At 36.6% G+C, this 16,784-nt stretch overlaps 1 protein-coding gene across 2 annotated transcripts in view; it reads left to right on the forward strand.

The window, feature by feature from the left end:
- Positions 1 to 15,034, forward strand: part of runx3 (RUNX family transcription factor 3) — a 56,033-nt gene extending 40,999 nt beyond the window's left edge. For both annotated transcript variants that reach the window (XM_039671792.2, XM_039671793.2), the window contains 2 exons: positions 5,152 to 5,223; positions 11,813 to 15,034. In XM_039671792.2, coding sequence (XP_039527726.2) covers positions 5,152 to 5,223; positions 11,813 to 12,336 — 596 coding nt within the window. In that variant the 3' untranslated portion in view covers positions 12,337 to 15,034. The remainder of the gene's footprint in view (positions 1 to 5,151; positions 5,224 to 11,812) is intronic.
- Positions 15,035 to 16,784: the final 1,750 nt, after the last annotated feature.

Genomic DNA, 16,784 nt, shown 5'->3' on the forward strand with positions numbered 1-16,784 from the left:
TCATTCCTTTTTCATGTTTGATCACAGTGCATTAACTTATGTTAACTTATACAACCTTTGATTTTTATAACGTATTAGTAATTGTTGAACCGTTAACTAATGAACCTTACTGTAAAGTGTTACCAAAATATGTAATAATTCTATTAAAATTATAATTGATATAATGATTAAATCATATAGTATAAAATATGATTAGTTAAACATTTAAATATTTATGCATACATTATATATTAAACATCAGATATATCATTTTTTGGGGCTGTCAAACGATTAATCGCGATTAATCGCACCCAAAATAAAAGTTTGTGTTTACATAATATATGGGTGAACTGTGTATAATTATTTTGTATATACATAAATACACACATGAATGTATATTTAAGAAAAAAAATATTATTTATATATAAAATATTTATATTTCTATATGTAATATAAATTTTATATAAATCTATATACCAGTAATTACATGAAAATATTTCTTAAATATATACAAGCATGTGTGTGTATTTATCTATATATATATACAGTATATATATATATATATAATTAGACACATGCACCCACATATATTATGTAAGCACAAACTTTTATTTTGGATGCGATTAATCGCGATTAATCGTTTGACAGCCCTAATAGTCTTTTTTATATAAAAGTATCTGATTTTATAAAATATATATATATATATATATATATATATATATATACATATATCCCACATGCTGCGTTACTGACACACACATCATATACCGTATATCTGTGAAATTAATATTTTCATTTTTAATTTCTATTCTATATATATAATTTTGTTCTATTTCAAGGCATTTAGACAAACAATAACTTGTTTGGTTAGGACATGATGTAATGGTCAACCGGAACCCATAAAAGTGTGGTTTCTTTCTTAACCTTCATTATTTATGAGTAGTTTATCCATCATGAGCTGTTGAATTAGAGACGCTGGATGTGTCAGTGGTGTTTTTGTTTGGGGTTTCTGGTAAATTCCTCCATCAGATTGACCTGATTTCTGAAGGATGGACTCTTACACAAGCATTCCTGCAAAACCAAAGCTGTAACTCATCCAGAGCTCAGCGCAAGAAGAATGGGAGATTTACACTCACCGCGTCAGGAGTGTGCTTGAGCGAGTAAAGTACCTCTAGTATCCATATCTGCAGGTGGATTAGGACAGGAATTATGTCTTCATTGAGCTGTCAGAGGCCAAGACTGCCGACACACACATTTCTAGCAGACATAACACATTAACAGAGCTTTAGCTGTCGGGAGACTGTCACTGCTGTAGGCCTGTGTGTGTGTGTGTGTGATACATCAAAACCTTACTGTTATGTCTGATATTAACACTGTCTCTCTGTCTGTCTCGTATCATCCCCACTTCATCTTTATATCTAAATCTTAACACACACATACACACACACATTCTGTCAGACAGCTCTGTGTGGTATGAGGTTTGCAGACAGACATGTGTAAGATAGACATGTTTCATCAGATTTATTACCTTCATCACACAGTAATTAGATGGTCTCTCATTCCACCTGACTGATGCTAACTGTGTGTGTGTGTGTGTGTGTGTGTCTGGTGTTGATTGCATCATCCCGGAGTCTTGAGGTTAGCAGATTGTTGATGACTGTAAACAGATATTAAGTTACAAAATTCACAGCACAAACACAGACATGGTTCATAGTTAAACAGATTTGTAAAAGCACACAGCGCCGTTTCACAAACACACGTACACACACACACATTTTGTCATGCCAGATGAGCAGGGAGGCGAATTAAAGTTGGCATTAGTTAGCATGCAGCAACTTGCTTCAGATGAAAATAAAACGAACAAGGAATAAACAAACCAAAACGGACAGGGAGTTCACTGAAGAGAATAAAGGTACAAGCCCACAGAGATGCGGGCAGAGCCGTGTGGTGTGTACTCACACACACATCCCACATGCTGCGTTACTGACACACACATCATATACAGTATATCTGTGAAATTAATATTTTCATTTTTAATTTCTATTCATTATATATATATATATATATATATATATATATATATATATATATATATACAGTATATATATAATTTAATATGGTTGATATGACATGAGAGCTGGAAGGAAATGTTCTTAAAAGCAGTAGTTCACTTTTCAAAAAACTTTTGCTGATAATTTACTCACCCCCATGTCATCCAAGATGTCCATGTCTTTCTTTTTTCAGTTGAAAAGAAATTAATGTTTTTGATGAAACATTCCAGGATTTTTCTCCATATAATGGACTTCAATGGGAACCAAATGGTTCAAGGTCCAAAAGACACTTTCAGTGCAAACTGCAAACTGTTCAAAGGCTTTAAACGATTCCAGACGATGAATAAGGGTCTTATCAAGTGAAAAGATCGCTCATTTAATAAATAAATAACAAAGTTTAAGTTTTATAAACTCAAATGCTCGCCTTGCTGTGTACTGCGATGCACGTTCGTAACTCTCCTGTTCGAACTCGTTCATCAAAATGAACGAATCTTTTTCAGAGTCAATTCGTTCGTTTCGTTCGTTGAATAAACCAAAAGACTTGGAAAAAGATTCGTTCATTTTGATGAACGAGTTCAAACAGGAGAGTCTCGAACGTGCGTCACAGAACAGAGCAAGGCGAGCATTTGAGCTTATAAAACTTAAACTTTGTTATTTATTTATTAAATGAGCGATCGTTTCGCCTTAATTTCTGTTTCGTCTGAATAAAGAAAGACATGGACATCTTGGATGACATTGGGGTAAATTATCAGCAAAAGTTTTTCAAAAGTGAACTACTCCTTTAATTGTCACAAAATAATGGCAAGCAGTATAAGACAGTCAGTGAACGTACTAGGGTCCATTTAAGTCTCAGACTACGTGTGTGTGTGTGTGTGTGTGTGTGTGTGTGTGACTTCAGAGAGCGTTTGAGAGTTTTAAGGAGGTGTGGTGAAAGATCAGACATATAACCAGACTTCATGGTGGCTGTGTTTGTTTTTGCTGGTACTGAGGAAAGCCTGCATTTCCACTCAGTGTTATACAGCCTCTCTCTCTCTCTCTCTCTCTTTCTGTTTTGTATCTCATATAGATAGACAAAACACACCATCTATCCTTAGTACTTCACAACAGGGTATTTAAATGAATCAGTAAATTGTTGATTTAATCAACTAATGAATCATTTACAAGAACAGCAGCCTGACTGAACTGATTCACTAGAACAAACTGATTCAGTAGTTCAGTCGATCTACACTGCTTTTGGTTGGCATTATAGCCAAAATTAGATGAGTTACCGTCATACGAGTCCTGTCAGAGATGCACAAAGCTCTCAGTTACGCACATATTGTACTGCTCACAGACAGTTTCTTTAATAGCAGTATAAATCTGTCTGTTATTGACATTGTGCAATGGCCAATCAAAATATTTGAGTGAGATGTTTATTTTCAGCAGAAGCACCAGCTGTGGCCTGAATACGAGCATTTATACTGAAGAATTTATCATTGTGCGGAGAAAACCAGAGAGAGAGACCTGGGAACAGTGTGCCATTAGTGGAGTTTGCTAAGCCAAGCATCATTATTACTACTGCATATAGGGATTTATTCAAGTGTAGCATGTCCCATAATGCTTGTTGAGGACAAATTTGCTCGTATTTTTTGGATCTGATCTGATTTATGACTTTAAAAATAAAATAGGCAAATTGAGTAGACTTGAGGAGGGACCAGAATATGACTTGGGTATCAATCATTCCTCCAGAACACTCTAGAAACCAGCGACTAGCATCATGCTGACTGGTTTTGCATGGACAAACACGACTCATATTTTTCTCAGAAAATGTAAAAATGTAGTTGCATACGTCTCATATCTCATACGTATATGTGTGTGTTGCAACGATTAGCTTAAAACAACTATCTCATCTCGGACTGAGAGCAAACAGGATTCATTTGCATGTCAAATTGGCAGTTCAGTGCACTGACAAACACACACACACACACACACATAAACATACTCTATATTTCCAAAAGTATCTTGTTTTAGACTCGTGCGGCGACTGTTTGTGTGTGCGAGACAGCTGCGTGTTAATGCTGATGGAGTGATTTAAAAACCTCAGATCATACACACACACACAGGCATCACGCGCTAAAGATAAGAAATATGTGATAATCACACACACCTTCAACAGACACCCAAAAAAATTCCTTGTGACTTGCTGATACTTTTCTTGGCTTGTCAGCAAAACAGAATTTTTCAAAGTTATCTACTTATGCACATGCATTTTGACAGATGGAGCTCTAACGTGTGTGTGTGTGTGTGTGTGTGTGTGTGTGTCTGTAACATGAAACCAGCATAAGATTTCATGTTTGTTTTTCTCAGCACCTTTGATGAAAACACTAGCAGCTCTTTCACACTGAGCGTGTGTGGACAAATTCACTCTGTCGCAATCCTACAGATAGGGCTGGGCGATTATATTTATTCACTGTGTATTTATGATGATTTTGCTGCAAATATCAAATTAAAATTAAGCAACAGCATCTCGCGCTTAAACTTCTTTAGCAAAAATGATTTTTGGTGAGTTCAGATGACTTCCAATAATCAGTTTAATCAACTGGCTGTTTCAAAACTGATTCAAAACCGATTCAACAATTAACAAATTCTATTTTTTTTTACATTTAATAAACCGTTCAAGGAAAATATGTGTAGATAAAATTGCTGTTTATTATTATATATTTATATTGCTGCATACAAGAGAAAATATATTTAGTGTCAATTTTTTAAAAAAAAAGTATGTAAATAAATAGCAAATATCAAAATACAGTTATCTTAAGTTTTGTCAAAAAGTATATAGAATTTTCTTTTAACTGTCTTTTAATTTATTTATTGCATTCATATTTATGTTTATTTTTTATTTTATCATTACTAGTTATTATATCACTGCATATGAATTACATTTAATTGTATCATTATTTGTGTTCATTTACAAATTAAGAGAAAATTAATAGATATCTTTAATGTCAAGGGATTTAACATATTATGATTTTTCAGCAATATCACATATCGCTTGATATTTTAAGTGTGTGTGTGTGTGTTGTGTGTATCTCATAGATTACCAGTTGACAAGTGATTAAATATGTATATGTTTTTGATGCAGGATTATGGCCTGATCAGATGGACGCTCCTGCACTGAAGACATGTAAAGTGGAAGATGACTTACGCTGGTCTGGTAAGAGACTTTACAAACACACACTGGTACACATTATGTCCAAAGAGAATAATTCACACAAAGATGTCGTTCCAAACCCTTTTGACTTTCTTTATTTCCTTTTTGTGGCCTTTCATCAAAAAACACACACTGTTGTCCTCAAATAACTTCTTTGATATGCAGATGTGTGTGGGTGTCTTGCAGTCCTAATGGGGGAATCACAATATTAATGATCCAATCAAAATGCAGCATTTTTGTGAAAAAAAATTATATACTTTCGCTTGCACACGCACACACATGCATGCATACACCCAGAAACAACAATAAACATTCTCTGTGTGTGAAATACACACACACCCACCTGCTTTGGCACATACACACGTATAAACACTCTCTCTCGAAAACACAAACTCTCGCTGCCATGGACACACAGCCACATACCTGGTGCTGGCATGGTTTTCCTTCCCCGCGGCGACGCAGAATTCCTGCCCTTCCTGTTCCCGAGAACCCCAAACATCCAATCCCGCTGAGTCATTTTTACCTCCACCACACACAAACACCGACCAGCCCGGGTGACATTTAAGTTATAGCTTTCTTTAATTGCACTCTGACTGATTTATTGTTCCTAATAGACTTGCAGTTTGTCAGGTGGCATTTTTCAAAACACCAGGTGGCAGTTCCATCATAATCCCTGCTCTGTAAAGGGAGGAAATATTTGACGTTTATTAAAGGCCACATGCACACTGCAGCCAAATATATTGTCACTCTTCTACTGAGTGTTTCATTTCAGTCTGTACAGTCTGTAGGTATTCATGGGAGTGATTTTTTTCCGCATAGTGTATCAAAAATTGCACAAAACCTTTGTCAATTATCACATAATTCAGGATATCCACTCCTACATTTATCTGTGGTTGTCATTCTTTGCAGTGTTTACGTGGCCAAAGAGAGTTCATTCAAACAGATTTTTCTGTATTATTTCATTTGGAAGACAAAATTCAATTTTAGAATTTAGATATTTGTTCTCGAACCCCCAAATATGGAATCATGATTCGATTCAGTTCCATCAGATCATATTATTGCAAAGTTTACCAGAAAATCATTTTATTTGCTTAGAAGATTTAATGAGGTTTGTAAATACACTGCAAAAAAATGCTTTTCTTACTTATTTTAGTATTTTTGTCTTGTTTCCATGCAGTCCAAATATCAAAAAATTCTCAAATCAAGATCATTTACTAGATGAGTTAATTCCAGGGAAATTAATCAAAATAAAGAGAATTGATCCTTAAAAAAAGCTAAATTATCTGCCAATGAGGTGAGAAAAATAATCCTAATTCAAACAGAAACAAGATTATTTTTCTTACTACATTGGCAGATAGCTTTTCTTGTTTTAAGCAAAAACTCACTTTATTTTGATTCATTTCCCCAGCAAACAAGACATAATATCTTATGGCATTTTACAGCTTTAGTGAATGCATCTTGATTTGAGAAATGTTTGATATTTGGACTGGAAACAAGTAAGTAAGAAAAGCATTTTTTTGCAGTGTATGTCTCATTTAGGGATCAATTTTGTGTCGGATGTTTGTCTTCTCTTAAAAATAATCTTTAAAATAAGCAAAAATGTATTAATTGTTGACATACAGTAAAAAGAACGTGAATAGTTCATATATTGAGATGTCTGACTTCAGCTTTCCTGAGTTTAGCTTGAGACGAGTTTGAGTGTGCGTCTGAAACTTTAGAAGAGACTACTGGGGTCTTTTTCATAGGGGAAACATCTGAGGAGTTGCAGAGTTTCCTTCTGCTCTCAATCTCATTGCTGTCCATGAGAAACGATTGTGATATGAAGTCGTTGGTTCAGATAGCATGAGTTCTCTGCTGCAGACTTGCGTGAGTGTAATGTTGACTCACCGCTCTGAACTGCGGCGATCAAAAACGCCTACGGGAATAATGAGATCCAACCGTTCTTATATTTCATAATAATTGCTTCCGAAAGAACTGAATATTGATTCCTTTCAATGTCCTAGAAAAGCAAAAGCTGCTTAAAAATTGTGATTTTTGGATCAATAATAATACAGTCATTTCAACAAATGGATTTTAGAGTCAACAAGGTCAAAATTCCTCACTGGAGGGAAGCATTCCTGATCTATTCACAAACGGATCTCACTGTGATCCAGGTCTTGAATCAATGACCTGATTTGTAAATCTCCAGTACAGTATCAGATGTTTGTGAATGGTAACCTGACCCATGCTGATGTATGAGATCGCAGCGCGGCACATGTCGGAGAGGAGCTAGTTTGCATGCGACATGCTGTGTTGTCTTATGGACTACAGCTCTAACATAAACACGCAAGATCTACATGTTTGCCTCCGTCTCAGGTTCTCTGCCAGTCAGAGTGATATGCCATTACCTTCAGTTATCATTAATCAACATCCAGTGCAAACATTAGACTTCAGTCTTTTACCTACTTGGAAAACTAGGCTATTATAGTAGGTTAAAGTTACTCAACCTGCATTTACAGTGACCCAAGAAGCCTCTAGACACTAAAGTCACACTTATAATGGATAGACACACTTAGTTTTAATTCATTGCATGCTGTATATATATATATATAGACTTGGGCATCGTTAGAATTTGGCGTAAACAGAATGAGAACATGGATCCATCATGCCTTGTTACCACTGTGCAGGCTGGTGGTGTTGGTGTAATGGTGTGGGGGATGTTTTCTTGGCACACTTTAGGCCACTTAGTGCCAATTGGGCGTCGTTTAAATGCCATGGCCTACCTGAGCATTGTTTCTGAGCATGTCCATCCCTTTATGGCCACCATGTCCCCATCCTCTGATGGCTACTTCCAGCAGGATAATGCTCCATGTCACAAAGCTCGAATAATTTTAAATTGGTTTCTTGAACATGACAATGAGTTCACTGTACTAAAATGGCCCCCACAGTCACCAGATCTCAACCCAACAGAGTATCTTTGGGATGTGGTGGAACGGGTGCTTCGTGCCCTGGATAGTGTGCAACAACAGTTGGTTAAAAGTAATGGTTTGAGGCCACTGTATAGTTGACAAGTTGTAGCAATATAGTTTGGTTGGTTCCTGTGGGTTTGTTTCACCAGTTGAGCATAAAACCACATAGTAGAAACTCAAACCATGAACAAGTAAGCAAGTCTGGGATCCACATTATTGTATGATTGTTAGATATGTGGTATTTCTGATGTCATTCTAACGCAAATATACATGATTTGATTAGATTATACACAGACTAACAAGTATATATTTCAGCCTTTATGTCTCTATGTCTTTCTCTCTCCTGGCCACATGATTTGCCTGGTCCAGGTGTAATCCATCTGATTTTGCATGGCCATTTTACAGGTGAGGGCCGAGATTTGCATCCTCACCAGAACCCTGATCCTCAAACAAACACGCACAATTCCTGCTGACTAGCTACTGCTTGCTCTTCTGTTAACAAACAAACTCAGCAGTCAAATGAGGCAAACCTCTGTAGTGAGCCGGGTTACACGCTTGACTGTGGGCTAGTGGAACACTGAACTGCTCACTGATGGGGGAAGGATAAGAGAGGAACCAACCCGATCTCACGACCAAGTCGTACGAATTCGACGAATGATTAAAAAGTGGCTAATTCGTAACAATTCATACGACCTCACTCGTACGAATTAATACGATTTTGCTAAATCGTACATATTTTACGAATTGGCCAATTCGTATGAATTCATACGAATGACCTACCCCTTACCCCGCCCCTAAACTTAACCATCACGTGGGTTTAGACAAATCGTACGAATTAGTACGAGTGAGGTCGTACGAATTAGTACGAATTAGACACTTTTTAATCATGCGTCGAATTCGTACGAATTGGTCGTGAGATAGTGTTGGAGGAACCATATTCTGAAACTGAAATGGGAATTCTCAGGAAATGTGACAGTTTCTTTTCTAAATCTAAAGTTTTCAAAGTTCTAAATTGCCATGGAAGAACAATTCCCCCTCTACTAAAAAAATGCTGGGTTGTTTTAACCCAGCTTTGGGTCAAATATGGACAAACCCAGCCACTGGGTTAAATTTATTCATTACATTTTTAATCCAACGTTCGGGTTTGTCCATATTTGACAAACAACCCAGCATTTTTAGAGTGTAGTCATCAACCAATACGACTTTGCTTTATTGTGTTATTAATGTTAATATTATTTATATTATTTTATATTATAATATAAAATATTATATTTTTTATTTATATTAATATTGCTTCTGCTAAAAAATCCTGTGAAGTGTTTTATTCATATTAATTTTTGTTTGAATCGTGTGTGGACAAAAAAAGGGAAAACCCAAACCAATATAGAACATTTCTTATATTAATATTCAATATTAATATTGTTTCTGTAAAAAAAAAAAATGTTTTCCCTTAACCATTTAAATTAATATTAATTTATTAATTTAAGTTATTTAAAATTGTTGTTTTTTCATCTTTATAATGTTATTTTAAAATAAACAAAATATACATTAATAAAGAGGAAAATAACATAGAATAAATGGTTATACCACATGCTTTCCTTCTCTTTGCTCTTTTTAAAAGTTTTTCCACTGATACTAATGTAAATCATGTGAAACATCATGGAAACACTGCAAACTAGTAATTCTCTGCAGTGGTCTTCAAAAGGGGGTCAATAATGTGGTTTTTATGATTTTTGTGGTACAAACATCATCAAGTATGTCAAAACATTAAAATGACACTATATGCAAGTTTTCACTGGCCAGGCAGAAAATTAATCTCTCAATTTTTATAATAACAATATCAATATGTTTCTTTCTATCCGCCAAGTGGATGCTCTAATCTAGAGCAACACTCTGGAAACTTTAATATAGCTAATATCCTGTGAGGCACTAGAGGGAGACACTGAGTCTGAATCTGTGTGTCTGTGAGGGTAATGAGGGTTAACAATGTCTACGGTTTGGGTGTTATATCTGGTTTGCAGCTGTTTCTCAACTCATTTGTCAGATTTCCGCTTTTAGTAATTAATCTCTGATGGTGTGTGTGGTCCTGCTAAACCATATGTTATGGGGACAGAATATCCCCACAAAGATGTTTTTTGAAAATGCAGAAAGTTTTTTGTGATGGATGGTTTTTAGGAGATAGTATAACAGTGTAAAAATCATTATGTCAAAGGAAAGTCGCCATAAAACATAAAACCAATCGTGTGTGTGTGTGTGTGTGTGAGTCTGGCTGGAATTTGTGGCCATTTCAGTTGAATCAACACATCAGCTGAAATCTTGAATTCTCCTCAGTTCGAATCAGATCCTGGCCCCCTAAAAGTGTAAAAGAGAAAGTCAACAGTCCTCTGAGAGAAAGAAAGAGGGGGGAAAACATAAGTTGAGGATATTGAAATGGAACTGGATGCTTTTTTCTCTCTTTCTCTGTTTCTGTTTGTAAATGGACCCAGTGCCCCAGACAAACTTATAAACGAGTCAGTGGCACGCACAGACGGCATTCTCCTCCCTCGGGCGCCTGCATGCCAAAGCCTGCACCAGTATCCCAGCAGCCCTTGCTCACATGTGGGCAATAAGCAGAAATATCAAGCCAGAAAACAAACAAACTGGCAGAAGCGGGCAGCAGTTTGTGTTTGTGTGCAGGTGCACAGATGTTTCCCTTACACCTGTTCACACAGGACATGAACACTAAATGAAAAAAAAAAAACAGAACATACCAGTCTTCATCGTCTTCTTCCTGTTCATCTGATGAATATGACAGATCATTTTAATAGAGTGCATATTACATATTAATATATTAGTATAATATAGTCACTTAAATGGTAAAGTCATGAAAATGTAAGATTATATAATAATTTTAATTTTTTTAATTATTAATTTATTATTTAATACTATTTTATATTTTTAAATAAACATTTTATTTTTTAACTTTATTTAATTCAGTCTTGGTCTGATTTTTTTTTTTTTTCAATTATTAGTATTGAAATGAGTAAAAATGTAAATTTTGTATTTTGTAAAATTATTCGCCCCAAAATTGTGGAATATCGTGTGCATTACTTGCATTCTGTTTTTCTTATTGTTGTTTTAAAAAAATATATTTCTTTTTCTAAAATAATATTTTAGTTTTTTTCTTTTTATGACGTTGCAGTTTCTTTATACTTGAGTGATTTATTTGAACTCCGTTTTAAGGTTTGACTTTTATTTGAGCAGAAAACTAGATGCATTCTTACTTTGGATCATTTGTAGGTCACAAACATTTTGCATTTTTTTTTTATTTAATGTAATTTAATCCATCATTTATTTATATAGGAGGCAAAATAACTGGCCTTTAAAAATAAAAATCTGCCTGAGTCTATGGGAATTTAACATAGGGGTGTCCTGAATTATGCACCCTGTATTTTAAGGAAGAACATTTATTCATTTATGATACATTATTCATACACACACACAATAAAATGGTGTCCTTAAAGGTTGTATTTTTCCTCATTTTTCTAACTAAGGCATTAAAATCAATTTCCAACTTTAGCATGGGTGTCCAAACCTATTCACATCACTGTATATGTTCATGAAATTGATTAGATGTTAAACTCTTTCTCTTTCTTTATCTTCAGGTTCGGAGCTGTTCCAGCAGAGGACATCTTTCCCGTCTCTGTCTCCATTAACGGCTCCTCGTTTCTCTGATTCACACATGCATTATCCGGGTCCTTTCAGCTACTCCGCCAACCCGTCCGGCACCGGAATCGGGGGTCTCAGCGTAGCCGGCATGCCCACCTCCAGCCGCTACCACACCTACCTGCCTCCTCCCTATCCGGGCAACCAGAACCAGAACTCACACTTCCAGACCAACTCCTCGCCGTACCACCTGTACTACGGCACCGGGTCCGGCTCCTACCAGTTCTCCATGGTTCCGACCGGCGGCGCCGGATCAGGAGGCGACAGGTCACCCACCCGCATGCTGACGTCCTGCACCGCGGCGGGCGGAGCCGGCGTCACCGCTGGAGGAAACAACAGCCTGCTGAACGCCAGCCTCGGGAACCAGAGCGACGGCGTGGATGCCGACGGGAGCCACAGCAACTCGCCCACGGCGATGAGCGCGTCGACGCGCATAGACGAGTCCGTCTGGAGGCCTTACTGAGAAAGAAGAGGGCAAAGGTGAAAGTCTTGCATGTTTGATCGCTTTATGTTCCTTTGTCCTTCTATGACGTCAACCGCTGATCGTGATCAAATGACCAGAAGTTAGATACGTGCCTCCATACGGCACAGACACGGACCAAAACTGAAGGAGGACGCGAGTCTCGCTGGAAATTAAGGTGTATATAGATAGAGTAAAAATTATCATACAAAAAAAGGAAGAAAAGGCATCCCATAGTAATATATCAGCGACTTTTTTGTTACTGAAAAAGCTGAACAAACCAAAGAAAAGCTGGTTCTTCATGGACATATTCTGACGGGCCTGTAACTGAAAAAAGACAATTTATCCAGCCTTACAAACCAAACTGCCTGAAAGCTATAACTCCCAGAGTGCTTTGCAACCAGGAAACCGACAGTATGAAAGAGCTACACCGAGATGCAGGGCCGTGGGACTTTTAACGTGTAAATATACCAAAAATGTGCCCCGCGAACTTTCAGGTACTTTCCAAAATTGCTGAAATAGTCTTGGAATGGTGAGATGTGATCATATAATGCAAATGTGGGTCAATGTGAGCTCTGTGAGATGTTATGACAATGGGTTATTAATTCAAAAGAAAAAGGATGAATCACAAAACCAGTCAGGAACATATCCATGTCATATTTATTGAGAATATTTGAGAAAATATGAGCGATAAATGATACATTTGTCATTCATATTTTTTTGCATTCTGACATTATTTTAATCAAAATGAAGCACATTTGACCCCCTATTGTAATGCAAAACATAATGATGTATTATGCAAAATCATTGACATTTTCTTTATGCAAAAACTTATTTTTGTTTTCGATTTTGGGTGAAATGTGATCTGGATGTGTTTTTGTGAAATTCACCCTCTAGCTGTGGGTTCTTGATTTGTAGAAACGTAAAACACCATCTATAATCCAGAGACAGACAGGTGTTTGATATTATTATTATTTTTTTTTCTTTGTCTTGCTTTTCACCAAAATCACAAACAATTAATTTGTCTTTGAACTTATGGAGACTTGTCTTTTTTGGAATAGTTTTAAGAGTAATTATTTCTTTCTCAGTGTTGATCGCTTTTTATGCAATTTCTTAAAACGACTCAGTTCTATGGTTTGTGTATTTTATCTTTTTTTTTTCTTTTCTTTTTTTAATTTATTTGAGCCAAAGTGGACTCGTTCCTATCCCGGGTCGTTTCCGGGTCACAAGCATTTCGTATTTCTTTTCTTTTTTTTCAATTGAATTTTTAATCTTTGTTTTAATATAAAATTGGAAATTTGTGCTACTGTAATATATTCTTTCTAAATTATACAAAACAAATTTTAATGTCTATGTTTTTCCAATGCAGCTTTAATGCACTAAAACATTTATTTAAGATGTTATATGTCCTTGTAAACCACATAATGGAGACATTCTTACCAGATTGAGTTCCACATGATATTTTGCCTGAAAGCCTTCAGTCCTCACAAGCCAAAGAGTCCAACAATCACCTGTTGTCATCTATGTCTATAAAGTGTGAAAAATATGTTGCTCTAAGCACTTACATTATGTGTCTATTTTCCCTACCTTGTTCTTGGAATGACTGAAATCGGAGACCATAATTGGGCACGTTTGAAAGGAGATCAGTCTTGATTATTTGAATAACAAAACCGTGCACATGCTCATACAAGGAGGGTAAAGTGGCCATGACACACACACACACACATTCGTGTAACAGGTGTAAGTGAATATTTCAGCCTATAACCCAGAGGTTTTTCCCATGCCCACACCTGCTGCCTTCACCTGAGGGCAAAGAGCCCCAAAAGAGCAAAGGAAACAAGTAGAAAGATGGATGGAGAGAGCCATATCTCCTTTCGCAATCATTGGGCGTCCTTCAGGCCTTGTTATCCAAGCAGAAGTGCCCGTGTTCAGCTTGATTCACGGCCGCTTTGAAGCCTTTATGGCGGCGGTTATTGTGCCTCCCCTTGATTATCGCCTCAAGCCGCATTCTACGGGAAAGATGGATTCAAAATGTGAGCTGGTCCAGTTACAGACGGGAGTCTATTCTTTCCCGCAAGGACTTGTGGGTAACAGAAACCCGCGTTTTTGCGTTTAGTAGCGTTTCATAATTCTCTCAGTGCCTCAGTCTGTACCTACTAACGTCTGTGGATATCAAATCCTGTCGTCTCATCGTATGTGAGTTTGTTGTGATTGTTGATTATGATTGAGCTGGGTAATCCAAATCAGGCTAAATTAAGATTTGCTGGCCCGAAATAAGACCAAAAATGCATCTATTTATTTCCACTATCAATACTGATTTTTATTGTGTGTTGCATTGACGCCAAGGCTCTGTTCCGAAACCTAGCGAGCTTCCTACACGGCTGTAACAAAACGTGCGCGTTATTTAAAAGCAGATGTCTAGTGGGCTGCAGCGAAGCTCAATATGTTTTGGAACAAATCCCAAATGTTGCCAGTGAAGTGAATATCACTGAAGGCCACGAGTCTGTGATGTTTGTAATGTGCGCAGATTATAATCATGCTGAAAAGCACAACACACTCCTGTAGAACAAACTGTCTTTTTCACTCATTGTACGTTTGTAATTTTGGTTCTGAAATATGCTCTTTTTGTTCATTCATTGTGTGCTAATGATGTAGTTTTGTATGCATTTTAATTAAAAAAAGATCAGGATTTGCTTGTGATTTCATGTCATTCATGTTTTTGTGATTCAGCCATTTATTAAAAAAAAAAAAGTTATATAAATTAAATCTCTTCAATATTTCCACATTTCAATAGTGTCATTTTATTGATAGGCCTATCTGTTAAAGTGTAACTTCGTATATATACTTATAGTAAGTCGTGTATCTAATGCAGACTGGTGGGAGTGGACTCAGATGGCAACATGCCCAGTGCATTATGGGTGTTGAAGTTGCTACACTCTTAGAAAAAATGGCTCTATTTAGAACCAGAAATGATTCCATCCCCCGCTTCATATATGGAACTTCAAAATAGTTCTATATAGAACCATTATTTTGGCAAAAGGTTTTATTGGCCAAGTACGGAACCCCAGGGTTCTATATAACCCAGAGGAACCCTTTTTTAAGAGTGTATAGAACCTTTTAGGGGTTCCAAATACGTAGCGCTGATAGAACCTTTTAAGGTTCTATATAGAACCTTTTCTTCTTAGAGTGTACTGTACTTTTTTGGCAAAAGGGAAGACAGTTTTCTCTATTTTTGGGTAGCATTGGGTTTTTTTTAAATCGCCTTTCTACTGTAGTCTACTGTAGTCTATTTTGCCAGCGGTACCACTTTAAGTTTAAAGGTTTAAAATATTTTAGTCAATTAAAAACAGCTTTAAACTTAAAGAAATTAAACTTTGAAAATTGTTTAAAGGGATATTTTACTTTGAAATTCATTTTTGGTATGTTTTAGCTTACCTCAAGGCCATCCAAGATGTAGGTGTCTTTGTTTCCGCAGTAGTTTCAATTTTGATATTTTTAGGTCAACCGTCCTTGTCTGTCAGTCATTTAATGGAGGTCTATGGTCACCACCTCAAAGAGCATGCACAGAGAAGTCCAAATTAAACATGATTTAATGACTCGTAAATGTAAGTACACATTGATGGCCTAAGACACGAAACGAGCGGTTTGTGTGAGAAAACTTTGTTTTATTTTCAAGCCAACATTCAAAGTCTTGACAAACCATCGTTTTCTAATTGATTCTGAGTAAGTTTATGTGTGGATGTGTTTGCCGAGCGTCAGAAACTTCACACTTCACACGTTCATGGCGAGCTCATTTTTCACGCCTTCCACCAGACGAACAGCAGCACATCTATAGCTACACAGAAAGTGATAGATGTGTGAAGATTCCCATGCTCTGTGATAGTTCAACCCCTGTACATCAGATTTAACCGTCTCAGACCCCTCAGGACGCCAGCTCAGAGTTCAGCTGTTGAGAATATGGCCGCTCTTCCTCTACCTGTCATGCAGTCCAGTCGGCTGGACCAGGCCGGTTCCTCAAACCAGGTATTCTTTAACTGATGAGGTCACTCACTGGAGGACTGTAAATATAGACACTGAATTCCCCTAATGAGTCATGTTGAGTGAAGATGTGTGTGTGCTGTATTTCAACATAAGAAAACTGCTGTTGCGTTTTTAGGTTCTTGGGGGAACATGCATGTGTTAGTTATTGTATAAACTTGCGTTCGGTAGTCATAGGCTTTTTAAATTATTCTTATTTTACAGTAATATAACACTTGAGCTTTTAAGCTTCACTCACTAAACTGGCAATCTATCCACCTATCTATCTATCTATCTATCTATCTATCTATCTATCTATCTATCTATCTATCTATCTATCTATCTATCTATCCACCTATCTATCTATCTATCTATCTATCTATCTATCTATCTATCTATCTATCTATCTATCTATCTATCTATCTATCTATCTA

The sequence above is a fragment of the Pimephales promelas genome, chromosome 11 (genome assembly GCF_988280905.1).
Source record: "Pimephales promelas chromosome 11, fPimPro1.hap1.1, whole genome shotgun sequence".
NCBI lineage: Eukaryota > Metazoa > Chordata > Actinopteri > Cypriniformes > Leuciscidae > Pimephales > Pimephales promelas.